Source organism: Triticum aestivum, chromosome 3A, assembly GCF_018294505.1.
Source record: "Triticum aestivum cultivar Chinese Spring chromosome 3A, IWGSC CS RefSeq v2.1, whole genome shotgun sequence".
Classification (NCBI taxonomy): domain Eukaryota; kingdom Viridiplantae; phylum Streptophyta; class Magnoliopsida; order Poales; family Poaceae; genus Triticum; species Triticum aestivum.
The window spans coordinates 460,183,048-460,205,458 of NC_057800.1; the positions used below are offsets into that span (position 1 = coordinate 460,183,048).

At 45.9% G+C, this 22,411-nt stretch overlaps 2 protein-coding genes across 2 annotated transcripts; one reads left to right on the forward strand and one right to left on the reverse strand.

The window, feature by feature from the left end:
* Positions 1–4,458: 4,458 nt before the first annotated feature.
* On the forward strand, positions 4,459–5,643 carry LOC123058422 (acidic endochitinase). Its single transcript, XM_044481152.1, has one exon. It carries the CDS (start codon positions 4,514–4,516, stop codon positions 5,411–5,413), a length of 900 nt encoding a protein of 299 aa, XP_044337087.1. The 5' UTR covers positions 4,459–4,513; the 3' UTR covers positions 5,414–5,643.
* A 1,113-nt stretch (positions 5,644–6,756) lies between these two features.
* On the reverse strand, positions 6,757–13,798 carry LOC123061644 (plastidial pyruvate kinase 2). The gene is made up of 12 exons (XM_044484823.1): positions 13,450–13,798; positions 12,199–12,486; positions 11,809–11,974; positions 10,978–11,112; positions 10,796–10,906; positions 10,623–10,711; positions 10,369–10,431; positions 9,896–10,071; positions 9,211–9,313; positions 8,971–9,119; positions 8,316–8,424; positions 6,757–7,180 (listed from the first exon to the last, which is right to left on the reverse strand). The coding sequence occupies exons 1-12, from the start codon at positions 13,684–13,686 to the stop codon at positions 7,073–7,075; spliced, it is 1,734 nt and encodes a 577-aa protein (XP_044340758.1). The 5' UTR covers positions 13,687–13,798; the 3' UTR covers positions 6,757–7,072.
* Between the last annotated feature and the right edge of the window lie 8,613 nt (positions 13,799–22,411).

Consider the following 22,411-nt stretch of genomic DNA (forward strand, 5'->3'; position numbering starts at 1 on the left):
CATGTTGTCAGAGGCTTAGACCCACTGTTCGACCCATTTTGCATATGGGGAAATGAGATGTCCATGAATATCAATCAAGTCAAGAAACTCAGAAAGATTGTTAGGATGAAGAAACTTGCGACGAATAATAGCAAGATCTTTGTTTGCACAATGAAGAAGACATCAGTCAACTATAGGATGCTACCAACTCTTTTACCTTGTTTTTACCCCTTGCGCCAATTCAAAATTCACAACAGTGATTTATGCATACCTTTGTTTTTGGTACTTTTCAAAGCAGTTCACCGATGATTACCTCTCAAACCAATGCATGGTCAAGAGGCGAGGAAGGTATTCATTCAACACCCACGGTACAATATTAAAGTCTTGTTGAAGAGGACGAAGGTTGGGCGGGCAATTATCCGTAGCCACTGGCCTAAAGTTGCAAGGACATTCAACATCACTGAAGGCTCAATATTTGCCTTCCGCTTCTGCAGTTTCCCAGATGAGATTCATGTGTCTATTTACCGTGTATGATGCTACTTTCCCAATGTTTTTGATGCTGCATGTGAAACTTGGTGTTGTTGTGTAATGGCGTAACTGAGTGCCGAAGCTATCTGATGTAATTCAATTATGAAATCCTGGTTGCTTTTATACAGATATGAAATATCTGGCATGTTCTATAAGAAATATCAGTTTGATTAGTACATGGATTATCAATAATAGGCTAATTACCCTGCTTATTGGGGTTTTCTATTGCAGACGGTTACTCAGACAGCACCATGGGCGATGAACTCAAATAACCCGCACGGTTTCTAGAAAGTAGGCGTGTTCGATCAACTAACAATTACACACGGCTTCCGGCAGTGAACTGTTTGCGTTAGGCCACCTTACACAAACGTTTCCACACAAAGAACTGTGTGTGATATACATACGAACGGAAACGTTTTCCCTGGATTGACTATGTGGGATGTACGTAAGAACATAAACGAATTCCTCAGATTGATTGTGTGTGATATACATACCTACGAAAATGTTTTTCTGGGATTCACCGTGTGGGATGTACATAGCTACGGAAATGATTTTCTCGGATTACCGTGTGGGATGTACATACCTACGGAAATGATTGGGTTTCGATGCCTCGCCTGATCGCACACGGCCCCAGCCTGGGTCCCAGGAGGGCCTATCCCCGACGATTTCTGGGTCGTGTGGGAAGGACACCCTATCGCACACACTCACTTCGCGATGGTTCCAAATGCCGTCGGGGGAAGGGGTTAAAAACCGTTTGTTTAGCACGTCGATGTACTAGTGAGGCAACCTTGTCTATCCCACCATGGCCATCGCCCACGAAGGACTTGCCTCACTTGGGTAGATCTTCACGAAGTAGGTGATCTCCTTGCCCTTACAAACTCCTTGGTTCAACTTCACAATCTTGTCGGAGGCTCCCAAGTGACACCTAACCAATCTAGGAGACACCACTCTTCAAAAGGTAATAGATGGTGTGTTGATGATGAACTCCTTGCTCTTGTGCTTCAAATGATAGTCTCCCCAACACTCAACTCTCTCTCTCTCACACAGATTTGGATTTGGTGGAAAGATGATTTGAATGGAAAGCAACTTGGGGAAGGCTAGAGATCAAGATTCTTATGGTTGGAATGGAATATCTTGGTCTCAACACATGAGTAGGTGGTTCTCTCTCAGAAAATGTATGCTGGAAGTATAGGCACGTTCTGATGGCTCTCTCCATGAATGAAGAGTGGGTGGAGGGGTATATATAGCCTCCACATAAAATCTAACCATTGTACACAATTTACCAAACTCAGTGGGACCGAATCGAGAAACTCGGTCAGACCAATTTAGTTCAAAATGTGAACGTTAGGAATTTCGATGGGACCGATATAATCAACTCGGTGGGACCGATGTGATAGGGTTAGGGTAAAACCTCAACTCGGTTTGACCGATTACACAAACTCAGTGGGACCAATTTTGGTAATAAGCAAAACAGAGAGTTGGTCAAGCAAACTCGGTGGGACCGATTGCATATCTCGGTGAGACCGAAATAGATGCAACAGACAACAGACAGTTTGCAAGCCCATCTCGATGAGACCGAGATCCCGTCGGTGAGACCAAACTGATTATGGTTTCTGGTAGTGGCTATGTCAAGTGAACTTGGTGGCGCCGGATAGATCAAATCGGTGGGGCCGAGTTTGACTTTTGGTTTGGGACATATGTGGAAATGAGAAAGTGGTTGAGGGATTTGGAGCATATCACTAAGCACTTTGAGCAAGCAAGCCATTAAGCAACGCATCATTCCCTTTTAATAGTATTGGCTTTTCCTATGGACTAAATGTGATCTTGGATCACTTAAATAAACATGTAGAGTCTTGAGCTTGGGCCAATCTTTGTCCTTAGCATCTTTAAGGGATTCCACATCCTCTTGTCCACGCCACTCCACTGTTGAACTCATCTGAAATATACTAGATAAAAGTATTAGTCCAACAAGAGATATGTTGACATTAATTATCAAAATCACGTAGGGAGCACTTGTGCTTTCAAGTTGGCATGGGGGTTTTCATACCTTTGATTTCTTGCATGTTGAACTTTTTGTATATGTCCTTGGTATAGTTTGTTTGTGATACAAATGTACCATGCCTATTTTGCTTGATTTTCAAACCGAGGAAGAATTTGAGTTCACACATCATAGACATCTCAAACTTTTCCGGCATCAACCTTCCAAATTTTTCACTAAAGAGAGGGTTAGTATAACCAAAGATAATATCATCAACATGTATTTGACACACAAATAATTCACAATTCACTCTCTTAGTAATCAAGGTTAAATCAATTTTACCAATCTCAAAGCCTTTTTCAAGAAAAAACTTTGTTAAGCATTTATACCGAGCTCTTGGGGCTTGTTTGGGACCATAGAGAGCTTTATGAAGTTTGTAAACATGGTCTGGTTTCTTAGGATTTTCAAAGCCGGGAGGTTGTTTAACATAAACTTCCTCCTTAATTTCACCATTTAAAAAAACACTTTTAATACCCATTTGATAGAGGGTGATATCATGGTGATTGGCATAAGCAAGTAAAATGCGAATTGACTCAAGTCTAGCAACAGGGGCATAGGTCTCACCATAGTCCATACCTTCGACTTGAGTGTAGCCTTTAGCAATGAGACAAGCCTTGTTGCGTATGATTTTTCCATCCTCATCTTACTTGTTCCGAAACACACATTTGGTTTCGATGACATTTTGTTCATCCTTGGGCTTCTCAACCAATGTCCACACTTGATTCCTCTTGAAGTTGGGTAGTTCTTCGTGCATAGCATTGACCCAATCGGGGTCTTCGTGGGCTTCATCAACCTTCATAGGCTCAATACTAGAGATGAATGAGTAATGCTCACAAAAGTTAGCTAAACAAGATTTAGAGTGAGTGATTCTCCTAGATTTGATGTCGCCAAGAATTTGTTTGACAGGATGATACTTGTCAATTCTTACTCTAACTCGAGGTAACTTTTGCTTGGGTTGTGGTGAAGCATCTTCATCATCATCTTCTTCTTCATTGTTGTTGGTGTCGTTGTTCGCTTGAGGAGGTGGAGAAGGAGGTCGAGGTGGATCATCTTGTTGTACTTCCTCATTTCCTTCGTCTTGACGCGTTTCACTTGTAGATGCCTTCATGTCAACTTGTGGTTCACCTTGATGTGAAGTTGAGGCTACCACTTGAATAGACGAAGTGCTCTCCTTCACCTCTGTTGGACGGATCTTGTCAATAGACAAGTCTTGAATTATTTTCGAGGGATCTTTGTCTCCTACATCAATTGGCAATTGCTCGACTTGCGAGCCATTAGATTCATCAAACTTCACGTCTACCGTCTCTTTAACTTTTCGAGTGAAGTTATTGTAGACACGGTAGGTGTGAGAGTTCGATCCATAACCGAGTAGGAAACCGGTGAGATTTAGGAGCAAATTTTGAACGATGATACTTGTCAAGAATGTAACACTTTGAGCCAAATACTCAAAAGTATCCAATTTGAGGCTTGTTACCGGTGAGTAGCTTGTATTTCGTTTTAGCGAGGATGTTGAATCAGAAGTTCAGAACTACTTAGTAAATGCTCAAGCCTCCCGGTCTGCATACTTGCCAGACTTCCAGAAAACAGCTCGCTGAAAATTGGATGATCCCAATATCAATATGCCCAACATTTAATGATTTTGTACAAGTATAGTCCTTCTACAAGTATAGTCCCAACAATTAATGATTTTCTACAAGTACATTGAGCATGTGGAATTTGCACCAAGTAAGCGATCAAATCTTCCATTCCCCGCAAAAAAAAAAGCGATCAAATCTTCCAAGCCTCCGTGCCAAACTTCCTAGGTACGGTAACACTGTCCACTTTGAAAAGAGCCAACTCCAAACTTGGAACCATTCAACGATTCGTCCCTATAAATGGTACCCACAATACCTCTTCATCGCCAAGCAAATCACGTACTACAAAGTATTCGTAAAAGCTTGACCATCTGGTGCGTCGCTGTGACTAACAATGGCTTGTGAACTCAAATGGTCTCCTCTCCTCCCCATTCTCCTACTCGCCGGCATGGTTGGCATCTCCCACGCCGGCAACATCGCCGTCTACTGGGGCCAGAACGGTAACGAGGGCACGCTCGCCGACGCCTGCAACTCCGGCCTCTACGCGTACGTCATGGTCTCCTTCCTCAGCACCTTCGGCAATGGCCAGACCCCCGCCATCAACCTCGCCGGACACTGCGATCCGCTCTCCGGCAACTGCAACGTCTTCAGCTCCGACATCACGACGTGCCAGTCCAACGGCGTCAAGGTGCTCCTCTCTCTCGGCGGCGGCGCCGGCAGCTACGGCCTTTCCTCCAGCGAGGACGCCCAGAGCGTCGCCACCTACCTGTGGGACAACTTCCTCGGCGGCAGCTCGTCGTCCCGCCCGCTCGGCGACGCCGTCCTGGACGGCATCGACTTCGACATCGAGACGGGCAACTCGGCGCACTACGACGAGCTGGCCACGTTCCTGTCACAGTACAGCGCGCAGGGCAGGAAGGTGTACCTGACGGCGGCGCCGCAGTGCCCGTACCCGGACGCGTCGCTGGGGCCGGCGCTGCAGACGGGGCTGTTCGACAACGTGTGGGTGCAGTTCTACAACAACCCGCCGTGCCAGTACGCGAGCGGGGACGCGAGCAACCTGCTGAGCGCGTGGAACACGTGGACGAGCAGCGTGAAGGTGTCCGGGGGCTTCTACCTCGGCGTGCCGGCCTCGACGGCCGCGGCCGGGAGCGGGTACGTGTCGCCTGGCGACCTCACGTCGGCGGTGCTCCCCGGCGTGAAGGGCGCCAGCAACTACGGTGGGATCATGGTGTGGGACCGCTACAACGACGTGCAGAACAGCTACAGCAGCCAGGTGAAGGATAGCGTCTGAGTCTTCGCGCGCGCGCGGGGGAAGTGCGACCATGCACTACACAATAAATCACATACAGGAGTATAAATAATACTTCTACTACATATTACGTACATGCCCATGAAGTGGCTAAGTTGATTTGGGGCTGGATAATAAGAGCGGGCGAGCTTGGGTCGTAGCAGAAATGATATGGATGCTTGGTGTACACTTGCAACACATGCCCTGAGATAAATAAAGTAATTTGGTATCCATCCGGGTTACTATTACACTGTTACTACATTCGAAAATAAAGGATTTCAATACAAATCTGACGTTGGATATTTTAGGGCTAAAAATCTGACGCCCTCAGGTACGTCAAATCCAGGTCGAACATATGGCAATTAATCGCTGTAGCATGGTAATTTTTCTGTTGATTTTTTACGTTACATGGGCATTTTTACTGTAGAACATGGCAAATCCTATGCACAAAGCATGGTAATTTTATCTTTTTTGCATGGCAAATCTGGCCGTTACTTTTAGCGTTTAAAACCTTGTGGATACATATCGTGCGCACTAATCAGCGAGATGCAAAGTTAGGGTAAAAAAAACATCAACCAATATTTTGACCCAAATGATAAGTGTCACACGTGTAGCAAGAAGCAATCCGGCCCTGACATTTTTTTTAACTAAAGTTGTCATTCAAAAAGAAAAAAAATCTTTAAAAACTGAAGCTTGCCATCCGAATAAGAAATTTATCATGCTTAACAACTAAAGTTATCATCCTCGCGTCACTAAATTGCCATAGAAAACATTCAGAATTGCCATGCACTTTTCAGGGGGTCCTATTTTGATGACTAATCAGAATTTTCACATCAACTAATAAGACAGTTTGATCGACTGAAATATTCGGTCATCAGTCTCACGACGACTAAGCGTAAGCGTTAAAGACTGCATGATGGACGTGCCCCAACAGTATTCGGTCGCAGGTCAAGATTTCAAGAACTGGGAGCACCAGAGCACTAATTGCAATCTCCTCGAGTCCTAATTGACGGTTTCGCTGGCTCTACGTAGGGCTGTGGTGTCGTGGTTTGCTGCGGGCCGGGCATGTCTGCCTTGGCTGCTCATCTGCAGCGTTCCCTTTTGTGTTGGCGGTGTCGATGGGGTGCCTCAAGCCGAAAATACACTATTTGTTGCTTTAATAATCATGTCATGTCAGGCTTAATTTTCATCTCGTGGGCATGCCTATGCGGCATAGGCTATGCCTCCCTCTCGGGCAACATCCTCCTCCACGCTGAACTAGTTAACAAAGGCAAAAATTGATAACGGCCTCTCAGTCTTGTGCCAGTTCTCGAATTCAAGGCAAACACATTTTGCAACAAAGTTCCTGTCGAACAAATCTTTGTAATGTATTAATACATAAATTGTTTTACAAAATAAAGAACCCTACAGCACTCCCAAGCTACAGCTAAAAACAGATGGAGGAAATGATTGGTCTGAATCATTTTACACACAAGAGTAGTAAACAGCAAGAGAGAATAGAATCACAACACTCTCTCAAACAACAAATATACGTAGTACACATGCTATCAAGCTCATGGCTCAAGGCCAGTAATGCCGGCATGGCATCATAACCGGACCTTTGTGTTTGCCTCAATCACAGCAAATACCTCGGTTACTGGTCGTGCAAATGGGCATTCCTCATCAAACCTTCCTAACCTGAATATTGTGGGTGGACTGCGACCTCCAGATGGGTTGTCTGCCACTCTGAACGAGTGCAACCTCCTCACCTTCCTTCACCATACCATGCTTCTGTGAAATGTAGCATATCATGTTAGACGACATATTCTCATGTTATAATAAAAAGAAATGGCACCAAAACGTATGTGGAAATGGAATAGTGTGAACATGCATGTTGCCGCGAAAATCATGTAACTTCTCCAGCTAATTTCCCCGCCCTTCTAATTAAGCACACAGATCAAGGTCACATGCGCTTACTTGTTTAGTTTTACTATTTCTTAAAGAAGCTTCAGGACGATTCTAGATTTAATATGCTGCCGAGTACCACGTATTTCCCTATTTCCTATATGCATTTATGTCCGTTTGATTTGAAATCAGACGGTGCAGAGAGAAAAAAGATGAATGTTATGCACCCGGCTTTCAGTATAGATCAAAGTTGGGAACGTAATGGCTTTACCATGATACTCCCTCTGTCCCAAAATAAGTGTCTCAACTTTGTTCTAACTTTAGTACAAAGTTGTGCTAAGCTTGAGACATTTATTTTGGGACGGAGGGAATATATGTTTGGGAGCAACGAATGCAGTTAGTAGCTGCAGTTTGCGGGCCAAAGTATGTGAACACGCTAAATTTTTGCACATTTCATAACTGAAGAACAATATTTTAGTGGACAGTGCGATATCACATGTATTAGCCCCAGAAACTTGCCAAAAGAAGAATGCATCATCATCATTTGTGACCACAATCGAGTGAATTGTCCGTCCCTGTAAAAGGCCCATTTTGTCTTCCATAAGGTCAATATATTTCCTAGTCTGTTAATTGTTATGGTTCTACACCTATTTTGCGCAGAAAGTAGTTCCAATTCCACGATCATATATTTAGCATCAACTTGTTTATAGAGCACCGATTTAGTTAGCGTTTGGTAGATCATGCCTCAGGAATGTGTTCTGCAACTTTTTGCGGGGCATTTCAGGTTTGCGAATATCATGAGCACCCGATGAGTAGGAACATCTGATACATCCTCTATACCCACGCTCCAAAAAGCCTTCCAAGTTTCGAAGGCAATATAGCCTAACTAATTTCAACACTTAGTGCAGGCTCTTTTAGGGTATTTTAACGGTTTCATCATGTACTGCAACCACAATGGTAGATACGTAAGCTAATGCCAGCAAAAAAAATACTAGAAGGGATGGGGTATGTCAGTGATTACCAGCAAGTAAGATAAAGCATCAGCAAATGTCTTCTCAGCACAATCAGAAAATTCCATGTGAACTGGACATACACCTTGGTACAAAGCCAGTCGTTGTCTAACTATCTCCCTATAAACAGTAACCAACATCAATAACACTAAGAAATACTTTTAAAAAGAAAATATGAACAAAGGGGCAACAATATTATGCTTCCAGAAATAATAGATCCAATCTTCAGATCAGTTCTCCCACAACAGTAGGATAAAAAGCATGTACCGCCACAACATTATCTAAATTCAGTTTCATTAGTGATAACCTCTTCTCCTAGGATATACTAGTTTCAATAATCAAATAACTTGCATGAGGCAAATAGTTCCTAGGAATGACTTCATGCACATGTTAGGGATACGGTGTTCACCAAGTAGAAAAGCACAGCTGGTTTTCAGCCCACGTATGTTGGTGAATAAGCAGCTAAGCGCATCATTTGCTATTGCTTGTCAAGGTTATCATTATGACTGGATGACAAGGCAAGAAAATGTATTGGTAATTAATGTATTGCACATGATTAACATTGAATATCTTAGCAGCATCGGTGATTTTGTTTCTTAACATGTTAAGATAGGAATTTCATTTTATTGATGACATAACATTGGAGCAAAAGCAGAGAAATCTTACTGATCTGTGAAGGCAAATATGGTGCCAGATGGCCGGTAATGGCTAAGTAGGATAGACATAAATCCCGTCCTTGTGAAAACCACAATTGATGTACCAAGTGTATTGGACATCATTGTTGAATGGTAGGCAAACATTTCGCTCATGTGGTTCTACAGGGAAGAAAGTAAATAGGAAAGATAAAAACTGGGTTAAAGTGAAGAAAAAGACATGCAGTGTCAGTTGGGATATTGCAGTTCAGACCTTGAACACCTGACCAAGGTTAGACGGTGTTTCCCCGCCAATAATAGTTGCTTCAGTTCTTAGTGCAACAGTATGCATGACCTTGACAGCTTTCAAGGGAAATCTGTCCGGCATCAAGTGGTAAAGCTTAGTCATGTATCCATCTTAAATGCACGTCATAAATAGCAAGCATCTTTTAAACAAACCAAAAGGGCAACAAAAAGAGTGCAACTAAACATCAACATGCCCACTCCTTTATTCATGATCTATTACAACAAAATCGAGCAATCCATGATCCATGTGGCAGTTCAGTAAGTCTAACACAACAAAAACGTTCGAAATGAGCTAACTTAGATGGAAACCAAAACAACATGATACCACAAATTCAGAGCAGACATATTGAAAGTAGAGTTAGATATCATAGTTTACTCAGGATAAATAATAGGACAAGAGCAAAATCACCAACAATTACAAATAACAGCTTATAGCTGATGAACACACATTAGTAGTCCTAACAATTTCTGGAACATTTAAAGAATACAATCACAAAAATAACATCCTATAGTACTGCAGAAATATTACTTAGTAATAAAATCAGCTGGCTTTTGTTAGTTAAATTATTAACAATAGACTGTGGGTGCACATATAGTTTGCTGGGAATATATAAACAATATTTTGTTATGCATAAGAAAACAAAAACACATACTTTCCATGTGCAGTTTCCCCAGAAAGCATAACTGCATCAGCACCTTCCCGAACAGCTATAGCAATGTCTGAAACTTCTGCACGGGTTGGAGTTGGATGAACGATCATGCTTTCCAGCATATTAGTGGCGACAATGACAGCTTTTCCCATGCTTCTGCACATTCTAATAATTTCTTCCTGCATCGGGACATGAAATTCTAACCATATCATGTATATCCTATATCGAATCAACTAATGGAAGCACAGAAAGTTCAGTGCCAGGTTTCAAATTGGATAGCTACCTAGATGTATATACAAACAAGTGCAAAGCGGCCCTCAGTTAATAATTATTTCCTTCCAAGCGTAAATTGTGTAGTTGATATTGTACAGAGCACAACCAAGTTTGTAGCTTTTCGCTTAAACAAATAACTAAGCAGGGAAGTGGGCATTTAGTGCAATGGACTTGTTGACAGTGCGCAATAAACTAGATCATACCTGCAGCAATGGTACCTCCTCGATAGGAAGTTCAGCCCCCAAATCACCCCTGGCAACCATAGCCTACAGAACTCGACAATTTATACATCAGTACTTCAAAACTAAAATCAACAATGACACACTCTGTAGAAAAAGATTAAATAGAGAAGAAGCCCTTTTCATGATGCCCATACAACTTAAGATCTTTCATGGTTAAGATATATTTTATAGTGCATCTTGCTAAACTCAAGAAACAATGAATATCAACCTCTTACCCCATCAGATGCTGTAATGATTGAATGTAAGTTTGGAATAGAATCTGCACTTTCAATTTTCACAATTACGTGTATATCCGCATTCGAGCCTGAGTCAAAATAAAAAGGAAACATGGTCAAGACATACTCAAAACGACGCCCACGCTGTTTATAAAGTCCGGAATAATTATTACTTCTGAGATAATCCTTCAATTCATGCACAACTTGAGCATCTTTGACGAAAGAAACAGCATAGTAGTCAACCTGATTTTCCACCCCAAACTTAATATCATCCCAGTCCTTATCTGAAAGTTTGGAAAGTGTGCATGAGACAAGAGCATATTTATTATTCAATGAAACATATGATGACTATTACCGGTGATTGATGGCAAGGTTGCGCTCTTGCCACGGACATTCAGGTGACGCCTGGATTTTAATTCACCTCCATCAATAACTTCACATTTTACAGAATCTTCGGTTTTTGATTTGACCAGAAATGACATCATTCCTCCTAAATAACCAATAGAATGATCATTAAACACAACATAAATCACTTTAATGTCAAAGTTACGTAATCAAAAAATATAATCATCCTTACAAGCATAAAAAAATACAGAGAACAAAGGTAGAAGGATGTTAGATGGGTATCTGATGTTCTAATTCAATTGTTAATCAGTTGTGCACACTAAGCAAGACCACCTGCAAATAAAAGTGCTGGTAAACTCCATCTCAGAAAGCTGACTCAAGTACCAAAAGACAAAAACAGATGTAGGTGTTAATGCTCTCAAAACTGCAGGGTAATGTTGAAAACACTGTGTCTCCACATGCATAAACGATTGATGCATCATGACTCCATGCTAGTAGGCAGTAGTTAGCCACACAATGTGTTCCAGGAAAGCAATAAAATTAAGTGTCAGCAGAGAAAACATAGAATATCATTACGATGGACAAAACCAGAAGATTTTAAACAACATGTGACAGCTTAGCTTAGCCATGTTAACAAAGACCAGCTCTTCATGAGCCTATCCAATTCACTATATACAGTTATGTGCCGCAATACAAATTTATTCAATCACTAGCTAAAAGTAAGTGTTAGACTATTTCAGATAAACTGATTTGCTGCATCCGCACATTCTGTAAACAATCATGTGTCACCAATAAAGATCAAATAATCAAATACCAGAACAGGAATAGAACGTGCACATACCATCCACAAGGAGCATGTCACCGGCTTCTACATCATTAACAAAGTCATCATAGTTAACACTAACACATGTCTCAGTCCCAACCCCCCTCTTAATTGTGAAGGTGAATTCCTGGCCAGTTTCCAAGAATATAGGCTGAGGCAAATCTCCACTCCTAACTTCTGGGCCCTGAAGATGTAAAATCTAGCTTCAATCATAGAAATCAAGGTGCAATATGATGAAAGAAGCGCAGCATCAAAAGGTTTAACTACAGTATTTATTAACAGAGCAAATCATGCGCTAGCATGGGCATGACAGACTTATAAAGACTAGCACAAATAGAGCATCTTCTGAGGACGAGATTGCTCATCCATCAGAGTGTATCTATAAGCTCTGAAAAAAGGAATACAAACCTTGGTGTCAACCATAAGCGCAATCACATTGTCCTTCGTTTGAGCATTATACTCCTTCACCAAGTCAATAACTTTCTGGTGTGATGCATGGTCTCCATGTGACATATTAAGCCGAGCCACATTCATGCCAGCCTCGGCAAGGTTCCAGATCATCTCTCTCGTGTTAGTTGAGGGACCAATTGTGCACACAATCTTTGTCTTGCGCCTAACATTTGGTTTAGACCACACACCATTGGCTGCTGTTGCTAGTTGCTGGACAGCCTTAAGATGCTGGAAATTTTCTTCTTCCTGTCAAGAAGTATTATTGACAGTAAGTTTCAGTTCATAAGGTTGCTTCCAAAATAGAAATACACCTTACTATTATGAATAACTGCAGCACGCGAGCCCGAAAATATGTCATGTTAAATAACCTCCTATCATAGAGAAAATTAGAAAACAACAATATATGTCACGTTCATCATAAGCGTTCATAGCTTACTGTATAAGTGGCTTAGAGAAGACTCACAATTGTGATTTAACAGAAGTGATCAGAAGGTAGCACATCCATATTTAAAATAGTTCATCCATTTTGAGCTATTCTCAGTAAGACTAAGGGGTTCTGTCCGTTTCAGTGGCAGGAAATAAGCTAAGCAATACAGATTCTGCTGAGAATTATTCCCGCAAACGATTTTTAAAAGGGGCTGTTACAAAGTATACCAATTATTTATACTTTTCGGATGCATTCCTTAATTATATTCAATGATTCCAATGTCAATTATGCACACAGTAACATAATTAATAGCTATCCTCTCAGTTCAAACTTTGAGCCAGATAATTAATAGCTATCCTCTCAGTTCAAACTTAAGCCACATAATTAATAGCTATCCTCTCAGTTAAAACTTAAGCCAGATGAAAAATAGCCTGTTAATCAGAAATATACGCTTTACAACAGTCAAAAGGACGGACAGAATTTGGTGTACCAGACAAGCAGCTCTTATGGATGCATATATAAACATAAAAGAGCACAAACAGACGCCAAAATTCAAGCAACAACGCATGGAGGAGAATTTTGAGAAAATGACATCACCAACAGTCCAGGAGTCTAAATTCCACCGTCACGCGCACGAAAATGATGCCCCAGGACGTGACAAATCCGATTTCACCGTCACGGAAAGCCAATTTCATGCCCCGAAAGTAACCGGAGACCACAAAAACCGCGGTTCCCGAGCTAGCGAGCAGCTGAGGTAGCAGTCAGGTACGAGGAAGCGCTACCTTGACGACCGCGTCGTCGTCGGGCGACACCGGCAGCACCTCGGCGTCGGCGCTAATCACCGAGGCGACCGGGTGCTCACGTCGACCCCTGGAGGCCACGCTCCCGCTCCATCTCTCCCTCAAGTCGCGCGGGCCGAAGGGCAGCCTCGCCACGGGCCGGAGCGAGTCGGCCCCAGATGCGCCGCCGAGCGGCCTGGCCGCTCCCGCCGCGCCCGCTGCCGCCACCACCTGCGCCATCTGGATTCAGAGTTGGAGATGAGGTAGTGAGGCGTGCGAGTCGTGTGCCTGTGCCGTGAGCAGTGCAGATGGCAGACGGGTTTGGGTTTAAGCTGATGCGCCTCTGCTTCGTTTGTATCGAAAGGGGAACGAGGTGGGCGTGGGCCTATTGGTGTGACCGCGGGTGAGCTGGCTTTGCATTTCGCGTCGCCACGCTAGTACGCCGCGCTCGCTCGCCCCGCCCAGCCCGGCTCACTCGCGCCTTGCCTTGGAGCCTCCGTTGTGAGCTTGTCTAGTTGGCGGGGATAGAACCTTGGAAAATGCAGGCGAGTTCGTCGCATCCAGTATGGCGTGACTTTGCAAGTATTGAACCGGCATCTTCAATAGATCCTAGTAGAACTTACTCCCTCAGTTCGTAAATATAATTAAGATGTTCTGATATTTTTCTAAATCGAGTGTATATAGACTTGTTCATTCCAGTCCCTATGTAGTTTATATTAAAATATTCAAAACATCTTCTATTTATGAACCGAAGGAGTACTTGTCATGTCGATTATTCTTTCTCAAAAAAACGTGTCACACCGATGAGGTATTGGGGTATATAGCCATGTGAAAGACAGACCACCATACATAAAAGTATCTCCAATCGTTCGGGGCCCTAGAGAGCTCAAATATCACCGCTTGGGGGTCAACCGGCGGTAATTTCGACGTGGAGGGCTCGGGTTTCCAGCCGACTCCCCGAGTTCACCCCCCAGCCGCCGATTCAACTCAATTTCAGCACAAATTCGGCCTAAATTCAGCGTGCTTCGCCGCAAATTCAACATAAACTAATTTTTATCACATAGTTCATCGCAGAAATCAATACAAATCAAATAGTTCAACGAAGCAAACTCATAATTCAAACACAAATTAAAACTCATAGTTCATCACATGTCGAACTAGACGTTGCCCTTGAGCCTCCATAGGTGCTCCATCAGATCGTGTTGTAGTTCTTGATGCACCTGTGGGTCTCGGATCTCCTGACGCATATTAAGGAAGGCAGCCCATGATGCTGGTAGCTGATGATCAACTTGGGCAAGAGGACCCTGCATGTAATATGGTTCAGTGTAAAACACTGGCTCTTCCTGCTCGCTCTCCAATGATCATGTTGTGCAAGATGACACGACAAGTCATGACTTCCCACATTTGATCTTTCGACCAGGTCAGAGCGGGGTACCGGACAACAACAAATCGAGATTGGAGCACACCAAATACTCGCTCGACATCCTTCCTGCAAGCCTCCTGGCACTTGGCAAAGTAGGAATTCTTACCTCTTGGCACAGGATTTGAGATACTCTTCACAAATGTGGACCATCTAGGATAGATGCCATCTAGTATCCCTTGTTGTACTGACGCCCATTGACCTTGAAGTTCACCAGAGGAGCATAACATTCAACAAGCTTGGCAAAGACATTCGAGCACTGCAGTATGTTGATGTCATTGTGAGTTCCTGGCATACCAGAGTGCCAAATCCAGAGGTCATGTGCTGCCACTACCTCAAGTACCACACTGCAAGCTCCTCTGGCGTCTTTGTACATCCCCTGCCAAGCAAATGGACAGTTTTCCATGCCCAATGCATGCAGTCGATGCTTCCAAGTATCCCAGGAATTCCTCTTGTTGCATTCTGTGCTAGGATCCGGACAGTGTCTTCAGCATTGGGTGATCGCAAGTATTGTGGTCCAAACACTGCCACCACTGCCCTGCAAAACTTGTACAAACACTCAATGGTGGTGGACTCGGCCATGCGTCCATAGTCTTCCAGTATATCACCGGGAGCTCTGTATGCAAGCATCCTCATAGCTGTCATGCACTTATAGAGTGAGGTGAATCCAAGTGTGTCGGTGCAATCCTTCTTGCACTTGAAGTATCTGTCGAACTCCTGGATGGAATTCACAATCCTGAGGAAGAGCTTTCGCCTCATGCGATAACGACGCCGAAATACTTTCTCGCTGTGCAGCAGAGCGTTGGCGAAGTAGTCGGCGTAGAGAAGGCAATAGCCCTCCCGTCGATGCCTCTGCTTGCTCTTACGGCGAACCGTCGCCGTGCCATCTTGTCGCGGCTTTGCATTGCTCGTGAACAGGCCAGCCAGAGCGGCGAGGATCATGAGGTGATCTTCATCGTGGGTGTTGGCCTCGGCTTCCTCCTCCAGCAGCGCCGCGAACACTCTCGTCGTCGTCGGAATCCGTCGCTGATCAGGCAAACAGCCGAACACCTGGCGGGCATGGTTGGTGCGTAGCCGCCGGTACCCCCCGCCTACATGGCCGGAGCACTGGAATGCTCGCCCAGGAGCGGGATGGAGGCTGCCACGGTGAAGCCTCCTCTTTTCGGTGGGGAAATGGCCTTTCTAGTGGCAGACCAGCGGATGTGGGCAGGTGGGCGGCGTCGGATCGGCACGGCTGCGAAAGGGCAAGTGTCGTCCTACATTGCGCGAGGCGAATCTGGGCTAGAAAAGTCATTTTTCGCCTGATAGTGGTGGCCCACACACCACTTTTCCTTCGTCGGAGCCCCCAAGCACCCCAGTGCGTTGGGTTCGGCCTGAGATCGCCGAGCCAAAAAATGGGCCAAACCAGCGCAATTCGGCGTCGTGGAGGGTGACTAGGGTTTTTTTGGCGCCGACGGAAAAAATCACGTCCTGGGGGAGCTGTTGGGAGCGTGAGTGGCACTACAAAAAAGACACATCCGTGACATTTTGGGTCGAACAATTTTTTTCCTGTCATGCTTATGGCACTTCTATGATGATAATTGTGAAAAAAATCCGGTATCATCATAGATGTGATGGGCTCCTACTTCTATGACAAATCATGACAGAAAATGGGCTTGTCGTCCTGGGCGGGCCGGAGACGCAGCTGCATGACATTCTTTGGGCCGTCCATGACAAAAAAACGTGCTAGAAGCGAGGGCGAGCAAAATATCAGGGAGTTCGAGGTTACGGTGGGTGGTCGGGGGCCGAGTGATGCGCGTTTCTCTCATACACTTACGCGCGTGGGTGTGAGGCGTTGGGCTCTAACTGAACCCGAGCGAGGCATTCGCCCACTGAACCCGAGCGATTGCACTGCAGGTTACACGTTACTGAACCTGAGCGGTCGATCGATCTGGCTGTTAACTGAACCCGATCGAGCGATTCCTTCGCTACTGCTGCTAACTGGAGTCGATCGAACCTGGTGCCTCTTGACGAATAGTGAGCGTTGTTGGGGGGCTTGGATGAACAGTTCCCGGTGGGGGGTTGGATGAACAGGACCCCGTGGTAGTAGAGGCCGTTGCCGCTGGATCAACAGGACCCCGATCGATCGAGCCGGTTGGGGTGGATGAACAGGACTGAGGGAGTCCTGGATTAGGGGGTGTTCGGGTAGCGGACTATACCTTCAGCCGGACTCCAGGACTATGAAGATACAAGGTTGAAGACTTCGTCCCGTGTCCGCATGGGACTTACCTTGGCGTGGAAGGCAAGCTTGGCGATGCGGATATTCAAGATCTCCTACCATTGTAACTGACTTTGTGTAACCCTAACCCTCTCCGGTGTCTATATAAACCGGAGGGTTTTAGTCCGTAGGACAACTTCATCATACGACAATCATACCATAGGCTAGCTTCTAGGATTTAGCCTCCTTGATCTCGTGGTAGATCTACTCTTGTACTACCCATATCATCAATATTAATCAAGCAGGACGTAGGGTTTTACCTCCATCAAGAGGGCCCGAACCTGGGTAACACATCGTGTTCCTTGCCTCCTGTTACCATCCGCCTAGACGCACAGTTCGGGACCCCCTACCCGAGATCCGCCGGTTTTGACACCGACATTGGTGCTTTCATTGAGAGTTCCTCTGTGTCGTCGCTTTTAGGCCCGATGGCTCCTTCGATCGTCAACAACGATGCAGTCCAGGGTGAGACTTTTCTTCCCGGGCAGATCTTCGTCTTCGGCGGCTTCGCACTGTGGGCCAATTCGCTTGGCCACCTTGAGCAGATCGAAAGCTACGCCCCTGGCCATAAGGTCAGGTTTGAAAGCCTAAACTACACGGCTGACATCCGCGGGGACTTGATCTTTGACGGATTCGAGCCACAGCCAAGCGCGCCGCACTGTCTCGATGGGCATGATATAGCTCTGCCGCCGAACAGTGCCTTGGAGGCCGCACACGCATCGGTTTCGACCATTGATTCGGAGCCTACTGCGCCGATCGAGGATCAGCGGTTGGACGCTGCCTTAGGGGCTGCGATCTCAGAGGCGATCGAGCCGAACTCCAGCCCCGCACTTCGCATGGCCCGTGACTCTGAGAAGCCGTATTCCTTTCTAAACTCCGAGCCCCCCACGCCCCTGCCGATCGAATCCGATTGGGCGCCGATAATGGAGTTCACCGCCGCAGACATCTTTCAGCACTCGCCCTTCGGCGACATCCTGAATTCGCTAAAGTCTCTCTCTTTATCAGGAGAGCCCTGGCCAGACTACGGTCAGCAAGGATGGGATTCGGATGATGAAGAAATTCAAAACCCACCCACCACCCACTTCGTAGCCACTGTCGACGACTTAACCGACATGCTCGACTTCGACTCCGAAGACATCGACGGTATGGACGACGATGCAGGAGACAACCAAGAACCAACGCCTATAGGGCATCGGACAGCCACCTCATCTCACGATGTGTACATGGTGGATACCCCTAAAGGAAGCAACAACGAGGAAAACGGGGATGGAAAGAGGGATCGATCTCTCGAAAAACAATCAAAGCGTCGGCGTAAACGCCGACCCAAGCCCCGCCTCGATAAAGACCCGGTCATAGAGCAGGATGAGCCGGTAGACGATGAGCATGCCTTAGAGCAACCGGCCCAACAGGACAACCCGGATAGAGAAACCGAACATCCCTCCGCCGGTGAAAATGGCATTCCGGACGACCCTACACCAGACAAGCCCACGAAGTAGAAGAACCTCCACAAACGGCTCGTTGCAACCGCACGCAGCCTGAAAAAGCAGAAGCGGAAGCTAAAAACTGTGGAAGATGCACTCAGGATCAGATGGAGTAAAGTAATCAATACCGCAGACAAATACGGCGACATTCGCCGCACTAAAAGGTATCCGAAGAGAAAGCTACTGCCTAAATTCGACGAGGAGGCCTTAGAGCTCTCGCATTCCAAAAGTGAGAAAGCCACACGGTCGGATAGACGGCCCCATGGCCAGCATAAAGCGGCAAGCAGCGCCGCACTTAAGCCAGCATGCGACCCACTTAAGGATTCGCATCATGGCCCAGCCAGGTCCATTTACGGGCCAAGAAAGCAAGCTCTCATAAGCAATGCAATAAAGCCATTATCAGAATCCGGCACACCCAAATACAGGGGTGCCGCACACCCCCTATGTTTCACCGATGAGGTCCTGGATTATGAATTTCCAGTGGGATTCAAACCTGTAAACATAGAGGCATGTGATGGAACAATAGACCCTGGAGTCTGGATCGAGGATTATATCCTCCACATACATATGGCTAGAGGAGATGACCTCCACGCCATAAAATACTTACCCCTCAAGCTTAAAGGGCCAGCCCGGCATTGGCTTAAAAGCCTTCCTGAAAACACAATCAGAAGTTGGGAAGAGCTCGAGGACGCTTTCCGAGCAAATTTTCAAGGGACCTATGTCCGCCCTCCGGATGCAGACAATCTTAGTCACATAACTCAACAGCCTGGAGAGTCAGCTCGGCAATTCTGGAATAGATTTCTTACTAAAAAGAATCAGATAGTCGACTGTCCGGACGCTGAAGCCTTAGCAGCTTTCAGGCATAATGTCCGAGACGAATGGCTCGCCAGACACCTCGGCCAAGAAAAACCAAGAACAATGGCCGCATTAACAAGCCTCATGACCCGCTTTTGCGCAGGAAGGACAGCTGGTTGGCAAGATGCAGCACCAGTGACCCAAGTACATCCGAAACTAGGGATGGAAACGGAAAACCGCGACGCAATAAGGATCATCGCCGGACTAAGGAAAAAAGTCTGAAGAGCACGACAGTCAACGCCAGATTCAAAAGCTCATGACAGAATCAGAAAAAGCCGCCCCTCCAAGATAACAGGGACGACCTATCCAACCTAAACAAAATCTTGGATAGGATATGTCAAATACACAGTACTCCCGGAAAGCCTGCTAACCATACCCACAGAGATTGTTGGGTTTTCAAACAATCCGGCAGACTCAACGCCGAACACAAGGGGCTCGACACACCAAGCGAAGACGAGGACGAACCCCAAAAGCAGAGTACCAGGAAACAAAAGAATTTCCCACAAGAAGTAAAAACAGTAAACTTACTCCACATAACAAAACGTGCGGCGCCCATAAAGGTACGCGCCCCATGGCCTATCCCAAAGGAATCCCGCCACTGGTTGTCAAAACCAATCATCTTCGATCATCTGGATTATTCTAAAAGTATCAGGAAGCCAGGCTGGACTGCCCTGGTACTCGATCCAATAATTGGCGGACTCCAGTTTTCAAATGTCCTTATGGACGGTGGCAGCGTACTCAACCTGATATATCAGGACTCAATCCGCCACATGGGGATCGACCCAAAAAGAATTTGCCGCAACAAAACCTCCTTTCAAGGAGTAACGCCAGGTCCGGACACCCATTGCATGGGTTTTCTCCAGCTCGAGGTTATTTTTGGCTCTGCTGATAACTTCCGTCGCGAAAAGCTGACTTTCCACATTGTCCCATTCTCAAGTCGCTACCAAGCACTACTGGGACGCGAAGCTTTCGCCCGCTTTAACGCAATACCGCATTATGCATCTCTTACGCTTAAGATGCCCAGTCCACGCGGCATCATCTCCTTAAAGGGGAAGCAGTGAGAACACCTCCACCAAGCGGAGGATTGTGCGGCCGCTTTAACAGCCCAACAATACAATGGATTCACCAGCCAGAACATCAGAACAGGTCATTAAGACCACAGACACGGATAGACGAGTCCAGCACAAAAGTATCATTGATAAAGGCTTAGTGGCCATATACCCCTGCACTAGGGGCTTCACACGTATAAAATAAGAGACAATAAAGCTCAATTTTCCATATTTTACTTTACACTTTGTTTATTTCATATAACTTTTGTTCGGCACGCCCCTTTTTCAACTTAGTTGCTCTCTTTTTACAGATGAACGTCGTCCTACGCCCGTCCAGGATACGGCACAATGGAGACACAGGCGCAGACGTGCAGTAGGGACCCGTTCCAAGGATTCTTTTCAGATTAAGACCCTACGTAAACCTTTTTTACTGTCTCTTGTTGATACACATCCCCTAGTTCTATGACCAAGGAGGAGGCTGGCGTTTTGGCATGTGGCCACGTCAGAATTCTTGCGCTTACCTGGACACTAGGGGCTTATACCTCAGGGCGTTACCTCGCCCGCTCTCATAAAGACCGAACACCTTAGGGAGTGTTTGGCGTCGCGAGTTTGGCCTTATATGCATCAGCTCCGAGTCATGATTTTGGTCAAATATTGGGTTGCCCGGCTCCTGTGTTCGGCCGCCTTACGTTCCGCTCTATCGGCTAAGGCGGCACCAGGAGAACTACTACGATTGTGCCCTGGTTCGGCCAGGCGAGCACCTCAGTAGAGAAAGCCGAAAACTGACTGTCATGATATGGCGTGAGACTGGTCAACCACTCGATGACTCTCCAGAATCTGTAGGATTCCTCTGCATTAATGAAGGGCCATTTCCCGGCCAGGCACATACACGCCCCGAATTCGGGTGAGCGCAGTCACCACCAAGGGGCTACCTAAATAGTCCCATTGTCAAGCTCCTATGGCTAAGTGAAAGTGTTAAAGCATTATAGTCCGGTTGCCTAGCTTGCTGCGCTATCACCTCCTTTGTAGGACCAAGACGTTGGATTAAGTGTGAAAATGCGCCTTCTGCGAGCACCCCCGCACTATGTGCGTGGGGGCTGAAGCCCACGACTGCCATCTTTCAGATTTTGTATATATACCTTAAAATGGCCGCACAGGAGGTGTTCCCAAAACTTGAAGGCACAAGTATAAAAGGCTACTACAATTCATTAAAATATTGCTTTATAATTACATATGCTATCAGAACATAGCATCCTTCGAGCACTTCGTCTCTATTACATGAGCGCCTTCAAGGACTTCCTGAAAATAGTGCTCGGAGGGTACTTGGCTTTTGTCCGAATCTCGGGATGCAACAACGGTGGCCTCCATCTCTGCCCAGTATGTCTTGACACAGGCAAGAGCCATCCGTGCGCCCTCTATGCATGCTGACCTCTTCATCGCATTGATACGTGGCATGGCGCCAAGGAATTGCTGCACCAAGCTGAAATAACTCTTCGGCTCCGATCTCCCCGGCCACAGATGACCCATGACGTACTTCATGGCGAGTCCGAACAATCTATTCAGTTCGGCCCATTGAGCCAGACGATCGTCCACTGCCAGTGGACGCTTTGGATTGTGAAACTGCGACCAGAAAAGCCTTTCCACTTCGCGATCTTCTTAATCTCGAAAGTGTTCGGTCGCATCAGCAGCACTCGCTGCCAAATCCAGATAGGTGTCCTCCACACTCCACATATGGTCCAACGGAGCAAACTTCGGATCGCAAAACTTCCTTCGCAGCATAAAGGGCTTTCCGGCCGCAATCTGTCCAGCCTGACGTAGCTCCTCCTTCGCAGCTCTCATCGCAGAGCGAGCGTCCTTGGCATCAGCAACGGCCTTCTCTAAATCCGTCTATCTCGCCCGGTCTTCT

Excerpts from the sequence above, each read along its gene's own strand:
- LOC123058422 (XM_044481152.1), top strand. The coding sequence starts at position 4,514 with ATGGCTTGTGAACTCAAATGGTCTCCTCTCCTCCCCATTCTCCTACTC.
- LOC123061644 (XM_044484823.1), bottom strand. The coding sequence starts at position 13,686 with ATGGCGCAGGTGGTGGCGGCAGCGGGCGCGGCGGGAGCGGCCAGGCCG. Across the intron at positions 12,487-13,449 it reads ACGACGACGCGGTCGTCAAG|GAAGAAGAAAATTTCCAGCA; the intron begins GTAGCGCTTCCT and ends ACTTCTTGACAG. Across the intron at positions 8,425-8,970 it reads ATATTTGCCTTCACAGATCA|GGAGATAGTTAGACAACGAC; the intron begins GTAAGATTTCTC and ends TACTGTTTATAG.